General features: G+C 47.8%; 1 protein-coding gene across 2 annotated transcripts in view; it reads left to right on the plus strand.

The window, feature by feature from the left end:
* Nucleotides 1-12500, plus strand: part of stab2 (stabilin 2) — a 60869-nt gene that overhangs the window by 28043 nt on the left and 20326 nt on the right. Inside the window, exons 33-51 of one of the 2 annotated variants that reach the window (XM_070555271.1) lie at nucleotides 1568-1675; nucleotides 3656-3787; nucleotides 5025-5153; nucleotides 5227-5289; nucleotides 5474-5572; nucleotides 6093-6288; nucleotides 6357-6452; nucleotides 7246-7303; nucleotides 7375-7448; nucleotides 7521-7646; nucleotides 8046-8119; nucleotides 8199-8270; nucleotides 8528-8647; nucleotides 8717-8761; nucleotides 8835-8921; nucleotides 9004-9150; nucleotides 9230-9352; nucleotides 9457-9540; nucleotides 9658-9834. In XM_070555271.1, the coding sequence (XP_070411372.1) occupies nucleotides 1568-1675; nucleotides 3656-3787; nucleotides 5025-5153; nucleotides 5227-5289; nucleotides 5474-5572; nucleotides 6093-6288; nucleotides 6357-6452; nucleotides 7246-7303; nucleotides 7375-7448; nucleotides 7521-7646; nucleotides 8046-8119; nucleotides 8199-8270; nucleotides 8528-8647; nucleotides 8717-8761; nucleotides 8835-8921; nucleotides 9004-9150; nucleotides 9230-9352; nucleotides 9457-9540; nucleotides 9658-9834 (2010 nt within the window). The remainder of the gene's footprint in view (nucleotides 1-1567; nucleotides 1676-3655; nucleotides 3788-5024; nucleotides 5154-5226; nucleotides 5290-5473; nucleotides 5573-6092; nucleotides 6289-6356; nucleotides 6453-7245; nucleotides 7304-7374; nucleotides 7449-7520; nucleotides 7647-8045; nucleotides 8120-8198; nucleotides 8271-8527; nucleotides 8648-8716; nucleotides 8762-8834; nucleotides 8922-9003; nucleotides 9151-9229; nucleotides 9353-9456; nucleotides 9541-9657; nucleotides 9835-12500) is intronic. The other variant, XM_070555287.1, reaches the window with a different exon arrangement.

The following is a 12500-nucleotide window of genomic DNA, read 5'->3' on the forward strand; positions in this document are numbered from 1 at the left end:
CCTTTTCTGGATTTCTGGTCCAAAGATGAGAACTTCCGTCTTGTCTTGATTTAAAAGCAGAAAGTTTTTATGCCCTCAAGACGAGCCTGTAATCTACCTAACTGATCAGGTTCATCAGGGTTAATGGATAAATATAACTGAGTATCATCAGCATAACAGTGGAATGAACAGTAAAAGTACCAATAATATTTTTTAGATCTATTTATGTTTGTTTTTAATTAATTTTCCACTAAAATCAGGATCTCATTGAAAAAAATATCCATAGTTTTTAGCTAAATTTTTCCTAATTCAGAAACAAAACGCTTTTTTAAACAAGACAACAAATCTCTTCAAATTTTAGGTGAGAGAATAAGCATCAGAGTATAATCTGTAAAAAATTCAGATCTAATCTAATAATAGTTTCTTAGAGTTATGACATTCTGAGAATAAGTGATGAAAGCTTCCATTTACTCTCATTAAGTCATCACTGTGCTTTAAGGGGCTCAGCGTGCAGCAGGTATCAGAAACCGCAGCACAGTGTCTGTGTTAGAGCCTCTATGGTGTTTATCATGGACCTGTCTAATTACTGGAACACCTGCTTTTGACCTCTTCATACCAGACTCCGCGCCGAGACATGACAGATGACTCAGAAACAACAAAGACTCTGTCGAGTAGCTCTAAACACGTTTAATTCACGACTTTACAGCGTTTACGCCTGTTTTGGTGGTTCGGGCGCGCTCCACACACGCTCCGGATCTGCGTTAAAGTCCCGCCTCCGTTTGATTGACAGCAACCGGCAGATTTCTCCACAGTTTCTTCTATGAGATTGAAACTTGAAACTGTCAATAATGCGAGACATGAGTCTCAATTTGGGGGACCCATGAAAAATAATGAAAATGCAGGACTGGCTCGCATAAAGCGGGACATCTGGCCACGCTAGCCCCACCCTCAGTCCCACCTCTGTTCCCATCTTTGAATTGAATGGGTGTGACAGGACGTATGAAGTCTGACTGGTGGTGGTGGGAACCTCCCACTTGGAATCATAAACTTATAATTAGAAAGAAGGACATGAATTTTCCAGTATAAACGGCGATGTTTAGAAACCGATGCGGGCCGCGTTACGCGGTGGCCACTGTTAGTGAACAGGAACAGGTGCAGCCCATTCCCACTGCAGCGTTAGATCACTCTGCTCTCTGTTTCTTTCTCTCTCCTTCGCACGCCTCACAGCAGCGATACATGAGGGCCCCCTCTGTAGGGGGGGGGCTACATGGTGCATAATCTGTGTGTAGGGAAGGGCGGCACTGCACACACACACACACACACACACACACACACACACACACACACACACACACACACACACACTCACACACACACACACACACACACACACACACACACACACACACACACACACACACACACACACACACTCACACACACACACACACACACACACACACACACACACACACACACACACACACACACACACACACACACACACACACACACACACACACACACACACACACACACACACACACACACACACTGCAGCCATGTAATGAATATGTCTTTCCTGCAGGACTTTAATCTGACCAATGAGATCGAGCAAACAGGTGAGTTCACCGTTTTCGCTCCAACGAACGGCGCCATCAGCGAGTTCCTCCAGACAACGGCTGCTACGGCACTGGTATGAAACATAACTACAATGAAAATCACATAACGTTTTATTAACTGACACATTTAACAGACTTGAGGAGAACCACAATGAAACGAGGAAACGGACAGAAGCATGCAGATGGAAGGAGGGCAGAGACGCCCCACAGACTGCAGCAGCTGAACGGGACATGGGAGGAACACGTTCATGTATTTAGCAGACGCTTTTGTCCAAGGCGACTTACAAGTCATAATGAAGCCAGCAGGTTGCCCTTGAGGCTACCAACAAACACTAATCAGACTGGGGGGGGGGGGCAACTTAGTGGTTTGAAGTTGATGCGTGCAGCTAACAGCAGCCAATGGAGTTGAGTGAATAGAGGGGTGACGTGTGCTCTTTTAGGCTGATTGAAGATCAGACGCGCCGCTGCGTTCTACACCATTTGAAGAGGTCTCACGGCACAGGCTGGAAGATGGGCAGTTAGAAGGGCATTGCCATAGGCGAGGCGGGAGATGACTGTAGATTGCACCAAGAGCTGGGTGGCATGTTGTTTATGTTTATTTATTTGGCAGACAATTTTATCCAAAGCGACGCACAGTTGTTAGTCTATAGGGTACGTTGTTATCTGTGGGGGAAACCCAAACCGGAGTAGGTGGAGGAAACCCACGCATGCATGGGGAGAACATGCAACTCCACTCAGAAAGACTGCAGCCAGGTTTCGAACCTGCAACCTTCTTGCTGCGAGGCAACCGTGCTAACAACTGTGCCACCATGCAGCCCTTTTGTGTTAGGAATGGTCTGATCTTTCATTTGTTATAGAGCGTGAAGCGGCATGAACGAGCGACAGAAGCAACGTGATCTTTAAACGTCAGCTGGTCATCAATCACAAGACCCAAATTTAAAACTGTCTTTGGAGGAGCCAGAGGCAGGGAAGCATTTTGGGTTGAGATATTGTGCTGCATGGATGGTTTCCCTGGGATGACAAGTTGATCAGTTTCAGAGGTTGAGTTGGAGATGGTGAGATTTCATCCATCTTGATATGTCAGAGAGGCAGTCCGAGATTCGTGAGACTGTGAGGTCGTAAGGGGGGAATGACAGATAGAGCTGGGTGTCGTCGGCATAGCAGTGGTAGGAGAAACCATGTGATCGAATGATCTCACCCAGTGAGGTGGTGTATGTGGCAAAGAGAAGAGGTCCTTGTACAGAGCCCTGCTGTACTCCTGTGGCAAGATGGTGAACAGCAGAAGATTGTCCGAGCCGAAATACACTGAATGAGATCAGAACAGGAAGCCAGTGGAGGGATGTGTTCAGATCAGTTCTGGACTGGTTCTATGTGGTAACCTAGGCAACCCAAGGAGGATCCAGGGATACCAAGGACAGTCCAAGGATGATCTAGGAACAACAGAGAGAAGTACAGGACTGATCCTGGAGTTCTGATTAGACTCGAGGGAGGTGAGTCTAAGGTTAACCAGATGTCAAAGGTCACCCGGAGAGCTACTTCTGAGCCGATGCTGATGTTTTGACCCGTGATTTCACAAAAAGGGATCCAGATGTTCTCCAGACTTCTCCTTCACCCATGCTCCCTCTGCAGAATTCAGAAATCTCCATTAGTTTTTGTCAACCTCCACATATTTCAGTGGTCTTTGGTCATCACAGACTTTCTTCTTCATTTGGAACTTTTTGATCTCTTCACATGAGAAGCATCCTCAGAACTCTAAATTGGAAGTCTAATTGGAGTTTGGTTACGAGTTTCAGCAGACAGGGTCCACCCATTGACAGCTGGATACCCGTTTGTGGTCATAATGTTATGGTTATGTTTTTTCCCATGATGCCTTGTTCCAAACCCTAGAAAGGATGGCCCTTTGTGAAAGAGAAGCATTCCTATTTTGTGGTTTGAACTTTGACCTATTTGGATGTTTGTCGACACAAATTACTATCTTGACTTTGCCCTGCTGAGATCTCGCACCTAAAGCGTTTATGTTTGTAAATCAAGGCTTTTATTTTGTTGTTCTACAGGATGTAAACATGACCCGGTACCATGTGGTAGTGTCGGAGCGCCTGTTGAAAACTGACCTTCAGCATGGAGGATACAAACAGACGCTTCTTGGATTTCCCTTCAAGCTTGGGATCTACCCCCGAGACGGAAAGGTCTGCCTCACATTCCTTAGCTCTGAGGGCCGAATGAATGTTCAGAAGGGTTCAAGTCCAGTATGTACTTAGTACATTAGGACATGCCCCCCAGGGATTAAACACGTCTGGGATTAAACATGTTTATACCAGGGATTAAAAACATTTGTATCAGGGATTAAACATGTCTCTATCAGGAATTAAAAATGGCTGTATCAGGGATTAGACACATCTGTATCAGGGATTAAACATGTCTATACCAGGGATTAAACACATCTGAACCAGGGATTGAACACGTCTTTACCAGGGAATAATCATGTCTGTACCAGGGATTAAACATGTCTATACCAGGGATTAAACACATCTGAACCAGGGATTAAACATGTCTATACCAGGGATTAAACATGTCTATACCAGGGATTAAACACATCTGTACCAGGGATTAAACATGTCTGTACTAGGGATTAAACATGTTGGTATCAGGGATTAAACACGTCTTTACCAGGGAATAATCATGTCTGTACCAGGGATTAAACATGTCTATACCAGGGATTAAACATGTCTATAGCAGGGATTAAACATGTCTATACCAGGGATTAAACACATCTGTACCAGGGATTAAACATGTCTGTACTAGGGATTAAACATGTTGGTATCAGGGATTAAACACGTCTTTACCAGGGAATAATCATGTCTGTACCAGGGATTAAACATGTCTATACCAGGGATTAAACATGTCTATACCAGGGATTAAACATGTCTATACCAGGGATTAAACACATCTGTACCAGGGATTAAACATGTCTGTACTAGGGATTAAACATGTTGGTATCAGGGATTAAACACGTCTTTACCAGGGATTAAACATGTCTATACCAGGGATTAAACACATCTGTACCAGGGATTAAACACGTCTGTACAAGGGATTAAACACGTCTTTACCAGGGAATAATCATGTCTGTACCAGGGATTAAACATGTCTATACCAGGGATTAAACATGTCTATACCAGGGATGAAACACGTCTGTACAAGGGAATACACATGTCTGTACCAGGGATTAAACATGTATATACCAGGGATTAAACGCATCTGAACCAGGGATTAAACATGTCTATACCAGGGATTAAACATGTCTATACCAGGGATTAAACGCATCTGAACCAGGGATTAAACATGTCTGTACTAGGGATTAAACATGTTGGTATCAGGGATTAAACACACATGCATCAAAGGTCTAAAACTCAGATTTCCTTCCAGGTTTTTGTGAATGACGCTCAGGTGAACTCCTCCAACATCCTCTGTGGTTCTGGAGTGATCCATGGTCTCTCATCTGTTCTCCAGATCAACAGAAATCGTTGTGACAAAGTGACGACTGAGAAAGTGATGGTGAGGTTCTGGACCTCCGACCGTCAGCGGACTAAACACAAGCTGTTAGCTAACTCTGTGCTTCTCCTCTAAGGGACCGTGCGGCAGCTGCTTGTTTCGTCAAAGTAAAATTTGCCCCAATGACACCATCCCAGATGTAAGAGTTCCCTCTTCGTGTTTCAGCCAACAACTTCATCAGTCCAACGTTCTAGATGAGACTAATCTCTGGTGATCCAGAGTCCACGTGATCTTAAACCCAGATTTCATTCTTTATGCCATCAGAATCAAAAAGGACGAGTAAACGTGTTCTTTCTCAGATTGCTGATTGTTCTTGTCTGCAGAAATCTGCGAGGTTGAGGAAATGCATCTTCAGACAGAATCTGGACGGAGACTTCCTGCTGAGCGTCGGCTGCATAGCTACCTGCGTCCAGAAGAATGTGGTGCGTTCCTAGCCTGACCAGCCAGCCCCATGCTTCCTTACGGGAACCACTGGGTCTGGGAACGCTTCTATTCAAATAACCCCACCCCCTGAGAATTCTAGCCGAGCCAATCAGAGCTGAGCAGCGTACGTCTCACACACACACACACACACACACACTCCACAACGCCGAGTTTCTCCGTAACAACGAAGACTGAAGCGGACTTCGCTGCAGCTCTTTCCTCTGCTCTAAATGACTCGAACGACTTTTAAACCACAACAAGAAGAAGCTAAAAGATAATGTTGGCGCCGCCGCCAGTCGCCATTTTTTTTTACTACAGCTAAAAAACTACATCATGGTGTGGTGCTGGCTAGTCCCGCCCCTCATGTGCCTCTCTGCCTGTGAGGAACCAGACTCGTTCTCTGTGTGGAGGACGAGTCTGGCAGGTCGGGCGGGTGCTTTCCTGCTCATGCAAACATCTGGAAGATCGGAGCCAAACGTGCAGGGAGCATTCAAGGCCTCGTGTCTGTTTGTGTTTCAGGAACGCCGGTGCTGCGACGGGTTTTACGGGGAGCACTGTGAGCCTTGTCCCGGTCCGAAGGGTCAGCCCTGCTTTGGTAATGGAGTGTGTTCTGATGGGATTGATGGTTCTGGAGTCTGTCGGTGCAACAAAGACTTCAATGGGACGGCTTGTGAGACCTGTCAGCAGGGAAGATACGGAGTTCACTGTGATCAAGGTAAACAAAGCTGAGACACCATTAAAGCCCCAAGCTCCTCCCATCAACTCACCTGGGTGTGTCTGCAGAGTGCCGGTGCTCCAACGGACGCTGTGACGAAGGGCCGGATGGAGACGGGACCTGCGAGTGTGACGTTGGCTGGAGGGGCATCCACTGTGACGAAAGTAAGAACTTCACCCAGAGTGTTGTTGTCAGGGAAACCCAGATCCTCCTCCAGAGAGCTCAGACTGAAGCATCAGCCAGAGGAGCTCTGCCAGCAGACAGCTGACAGACTAAACCTAACAGCTGATCTGAGATCAGAGCTGAGTCAGAAAAGATGCGACCATGACTCGGCTGGAAATAGCTCAGTCTGCAGAGAAGAAGGGCCAAAAGAGCAGAATGCTCTCTGACCTCCATACGTGAAGAAACTCCAGACCAGGAGCAGACAGGACAGCTGTTTAGAGATCAGGAAGAGGCTCGTAAGCGGGCCGGACATCAGAGGTCCGTCAGAAATCTGCAGGCAGCCATGATGGAGGCAGAAGAGAAGCTGAAACTAGAGAAACAGAACTGCCTGATGCAGATAGTTGCAGCTCTGCAAGAACTAAAACCATCCGCAGAAGAGCTCCTGGGAAGAATCCAAACTCTGGAGGAACAGATCAAAAACTTACCCAAACCAAAAGGTTGGGATGTCTCCAGCATTCCCAACAAAAATCCAATCTAGGAATGTTCAGATGAAATCATTCAGGCAGCTTTCTGTAGTTCAGACCTCAGAAGAACCTAAACAATCCGTCATGGTCCAAAGTAAAACAGTTCTGGATGTAAAAACTCATCTTGTGTTTTCCTGGTCCCCCTGCAAGATGTTCTGATCCCATTGGACTGGTGTGAGAGGTCCAGTTTCTAGCAGAGGATGTCAACCGCCCGTTTTCTTTGAAGTGTCCCGTGTCTTCAGATTGACCTTAGGTGTTGGTCTCGTTGCAGAGGTGGAATCCAAGGCTGATGAACTGTGTGGTTCTGTCAGATGTCACAGCAGTGCAAAGTAAGTCCACGTCAACCAGAATGAGTCAGGTGGAACCGTCATGTCCTCACTGTCTTCATCCTGACCTGTAGTTGTGTGATTCAACCGTCCGGGCCGTGGTGTCTGTGTGCTGCTGGGTTTGAAGGAAACGGGACCTTCTGTAAAGGTGAGAACGGGTTGAGGGGAATCACCTGCTAGAGCTGGGGCACAGTCCGTCTGATGTTGAGGTTGTCTTCAGCTGTAGATCCTTGTCTGAAGAGCAACGGCGGCTGCAGTCCATCTGCCGTGTGTAAAAGGACTCGACCTGGTCGGAGAGACTGCGTCTGCAACAACGGCTACGCCGGCGATGGACTTGTGTGTGTCGGTAGGTCCGCCTGATTTACCTCTGCTACCTTCACAAGACCCAAACTCTTCCTCAGCAATTTGAGGTTCTAAAGGTCTTTAGTGGTCTTCATGACATTTAAAACTTTCAGAGGATGTGTAGATGGTCCTGGAGAAGAACCAGGTGAGATTTGGTCCATTTACAGGTCTTTGGTGGTTTCTATGATTCTTAGTTGTTCGTTTGGGCATAAGTAGAGGTTCCACAGGCGGACTCTGCAGCTCTGGAGGTCTTGGAGAAGTACTGCGAGGTATTTAGTTGGTGTAGTTGTTGTTTAGTAGGACTCCTGATGCATTCGAAGAAAGCATTTCCGTGTAGTTTCATGGAACTGTTCGGACCAACGGTTTGTGTGATGTTCTGAAAGCTGCTGGAATTTCTCCTCAGAGATAAATCCGTGTCTGGAGGGAAATGGAGGTTGCCATGCCAACGCAGACTGTATTCATGTTGGACCGAACAAAGTAAGAGGCGTCTGTGGGTACGTTTGAAGGTGAGAAGGTGACGTCTTCAGGGAGCTAATGGATGTTGGTGTCTCTGCAGACATCTTGCTTCTGCTCTAAAGGCTACTCCGGAGACGGACAGAACTGCACCTTGGTCGATTTGTGTAAAACGGTGAGTTTTATCTCAGTCTGACGGATGTTCTGTCAGATCCTTCCTTTAGCATCCGGTTGGGTTTCTTCAAGAAGCTCAGATGTTCTCCAGTGACTACTGGAGCTCGTTTAAAAGTCCTATCGTAGTTTCCATTGTAACGTACAAATGAAGCTGGTGGGGGTTCATCACCGGGGTCTGGTCCCCATCATGACCAGATGCACCTGCTTAACCTGGAGGATCAACGACGATCCTCATGACTAATCTGCTGCTGCTTACAGAAAAATGGGGACTGCCACAAATTTGCCAAATGCAACATGACGGGACCCGGGACTCGAGCCTGCACCTGCTACAGCAACTACATAGGAGACGGTCTGAAGTGTAAAGGCAACGTGGAGAGGGTGAAGAGCTGATGCTTGGAAACTGAGATTCCTCAAGCTGCTGGTTTTTAACTGGATTTATCCTGACAGGAGCTGAAGCTGAAGGGGCTGACTGGGTTTTACATCCGCCTCGTGGTGAGTGCACAGACAGTTCCTTCTGTCGCACCGCAGGCAGCATCTCAGCACCTAACCTGAGCTTTGGTTTCAGGTTGCGGGGATTTCTCTGCAAGGTCGCGGCCCATTCACCGTCTTCGTTCCAAATGCTGAAGCTTTAAAATCCATCTCTTCACTCAAAGTCAGTAACATCTTGAGGAACTCGGGACCAGGTTACCAACCAGGAGTCTTGAGACGATCTGATGTGTTTGTTTACTCCTCAGGACTTGGCACAGTCTAAAGAGGTTTACGCCAACTTGCTGCGCGGCCACATCGTCATGTGTCACACGTTGCTGCCTGACGACTTGAACCGTCCCAGAAACCTGACGTCTCTGTCGGGACTTGTTCTGACCACCGGCCCCGTGACCGAGGTGATGATGTCAGCGGTCCGTTAACACCCTAACACCGGTTAGCGTGTATGCTTACCTGAAGCATGTCTCCTCTGTTCAGGGACGAATCACAATCAACAACTCAACAGTCATCGACAGCGACGACGTCAGCGTAAACGGAATCATCCATGAAATCAACACGGTCCTGTTTCCGCCCCATGTCGACAAAGTCCTGTCCCTCCCAGTCAGTCCTGATAACAACCAATAAGCAGCCAGAATGGGATACCCTCATCTAGCTGAATGGATTCATTAGCTAACTAATAACCTTTCATTCATTCACTCCCTGAGTTTCTTCTGCAGAAGCCAACAGACCTGAACCTGACAGACGTGGCAGACCGTTATGGTTATAAGACCTTCTACAAACTTCTGGAGGTAAACCTCTCTTGACCCCTGACCCTCTAGCTCCTCAGTCAGAGGAACCAAGAAGCTTCAGTCTATAAAATAATGACCCCAGAAACTCAGGAGTGACCTTTGACCTGGATATTTCAGGACACAGGTGTGATGGAGCTGATGAACAACGTGGTTAACCAGCCAACGACGATCTTCCTGCCTTCTGACTCCATCATGGCTACTCTGCCACAAGAACAAAAAGACTTCCTGTTCCACCAAAACAACCGGGCCCAGCTGCTGGAGTACCTGAAGTACCACATTCTGATTGGCCAGAAGGTGAGGAAGACCAGTATCCTGCTGGTAGCGGAGGAAGAGACGGGGGAGAGAGAGGGAAGAGGTGGGGGAGGGGGTTCACTAAAATAAACAATAAATGATGAACAAGAATCTGCTTCTAGACCTAGAGAGAGAGAGAGAGAGAGCAAGAGAGAGAGAGAGAGAGAATCACTGCACCAACTACAGGAGGATACATAAAAGTACTTTTGCTGAGAAACACACGGTAATACTTCATAGGTCATTTAGTAGGCTCGCCACTTGTGGGAGGGGCCACAGGGTTCGGGTGTGTGATGGGTGATAGTTGAGGGCGGGGACCTTGGCGCTCTGATCCTTGGCTCAGCACGTGGAATGTCACCTCTCTGGTGGGGGAGGAGCCTGAGTTGGTGTGCGAGGTTGAGAGGTTCTGACCAGATATAGTCGGACTCACCTCAGCGCATGGCTCCGTGGTGTCCAACCAGTTTCCTTGAGAGAGGGCGGACACTTCACCACTCTGGAGTTGGTCCCACTGAGAGGCGCCGAGCAGGGGTGGGCATACTAGTTGCCCCCATCTTGGTGCCTGTGCGTTGGGGTTTACCCTGGTGAACGAGAGGGTAGCCTCCCTCCGCCTACGTGCGTCGGGACGGGTCCTGACTGTGGTCTGTGCTTATGCACCAAGCTACCATTCAGATGAAGGCAACTGGATTTCTTGGGTTTCTTGAATACATTTCACTTCTCATCCAAGGAACTTTGTCAATTTTGACTGAACCCTCCTGGACCTCTGCCTTTCCACCACCTATTTCAAACACAATGACAAGTTTTCATTTCAGTTCAATTCAAGTTTATTTATAAAACGCCAAATCACGACAAGAGTCGTCTCAAGGTGCTTCGCACAGTAAACATTCCAGTACAGGTCAGTTCACCAGGTGTTTGTATGTGTCGTCATATCATGTCCTGATGATTGTAAAGCACATTGAATTGCCTCTGTGTTTGAAATGTGCTCTAGAATAAAGCTGCCTTGCCTTCATTAAGCCAGTCAGAAACAAGGTTCCTATATAAGGAACCCAGCAGGTCGCATCGAGTCACTGACTAGTGTCAGAGTCTTTACAGCAATCCACATACTAAGCAAGCATGCAGCGACAGTGGAGAGGAAAACTCCCTTTTAACAGGAAGAAACCTCCAGAGAATCCTGGCTCAGTATAAGCAGCCATCCTCCACGACTCACTGGGGTTATACCAGCAAAAACATGGCTGCTCCACGGGCTCCCCAGTTTCACCTATCGTTGCCAACATCTACATGGAGGAAGTGGAAACCAGAGCACTGAACTCCTACCATGAAACAACACCGAGCCACTGGTTCAGGTATGTGGACGACACATGGGTCAAATTCCTCATGAAGGGAGTAGAAGACTTTACCAAGCACATTAATGCCATGGACAGGAACGTGGGATGGAGCGGCGGTGTGCCCAGAGATGTTTCTGCTTGTTAAACAACAGCAGACAGCTACAGCTTATCAGCTTGACTCTCCCATGTTCCAGTCAGAAGTGACAAAGCTCCTCGGATGAAAAGGGAAACATCTTCAAGAAACCAAAGAAGTCCAGTTGCCTTCATCTGAACCCTTTACCCTTTACCATGACCTGCATGACTGAGAACCTTCACCAGCCTACAGACTACAGTTCAGACTACCCACACTTTTTGGAGACCTTGGAGGGGGGGAGAGCACTCCTTCCGGTGACTCCCTTGTTCTGCTGGAGGGCTTTAATACTCATGGGGGAAACGACAGTGAGACATGAAGAGGTGTGGTTGGGAGGAACAGCCCCCGTATCTGAATTTGAGCGGTGTTTTGTTATTAGACTTCTGTGCTCATCATGGATTGTTCACAATGAACACCATGTTCAGACATAATGGTGTCCATATGTGCTCTTGACACCAGGATACCTTGGGCCGCAGGTTGACGGTCGACTTTGTTGTCTGGAGTCTTGGACACTCAGGTGAAGAAAGGGGAGGAGCTGTCAACTGACCACTACGTGGTGGTGAGTTGGCACGATGGTGGGGGAGAACCAGTCTCCTGTCAGAAGGAGCTTCAATTCCCACCTCTGACAGATTTTCTAAAACATTCCAGGGGAAGTGGGGGACACTGAGTCAGAATGGATGCCTGTCTTGGCGGTACCACCGAACCGCTGGTGGACATCCGCGGTTAGGGATGCTGTCAAGCTGATGATATATGTCAGGTCTTTATGGCCTGTGGGACTCCAGAGGCAGTTGACAGGTACTAGCAGTCCAAATGGAATGTGGCTCGGGTGGTCGCGGAGGCAAAACCCCAGGTGTGGGAGGAGTTTGGTGAGACTATGGAGCAAGATTTTCACACGGCTTCAAGGAGATTCTGGTCCACCATCCAGCATCTCAGGAGGGGAAAGCAGTGCCCTACCAACACTATCTATAGTGGGGACGGTGTGCTGCTGACCTCTACTCGAGATGTTGTGGATCGGTGGGTGTAGTACTTCGAAGACCCCCTCAATCCCACTGGCATGTCTTCCGGTGAGAAAACGTAGTCCAGGGACTTTGAGTTGAACTCTCTAATCTCTGGTGCTGAGGTCACTGAGGTGGTCATAACGCTCCTCAGTGGCAAGGCTCTGGGGATGGATGAGATCTGGGTTAGGGTTTCTTAGGGCTCCCGATGTTGTGGGGCTGTGT

Source organism: Nothobranchius furzeri, chromosome 1 (assembly GCF_043380555.1).
Source record: "Nothobranchius furzeri strain GRZ-AD chromosome 1, NfurGRZ-RIMD1, whole genome shotgun sequence".
Lineage (NCBI taxonomy): Eukaryota > Metazoa > Chordata > Actinopteri > Cyprinodontiformes > Nothobranchiidae > Nothobranchius > Nothobranchius furzeri.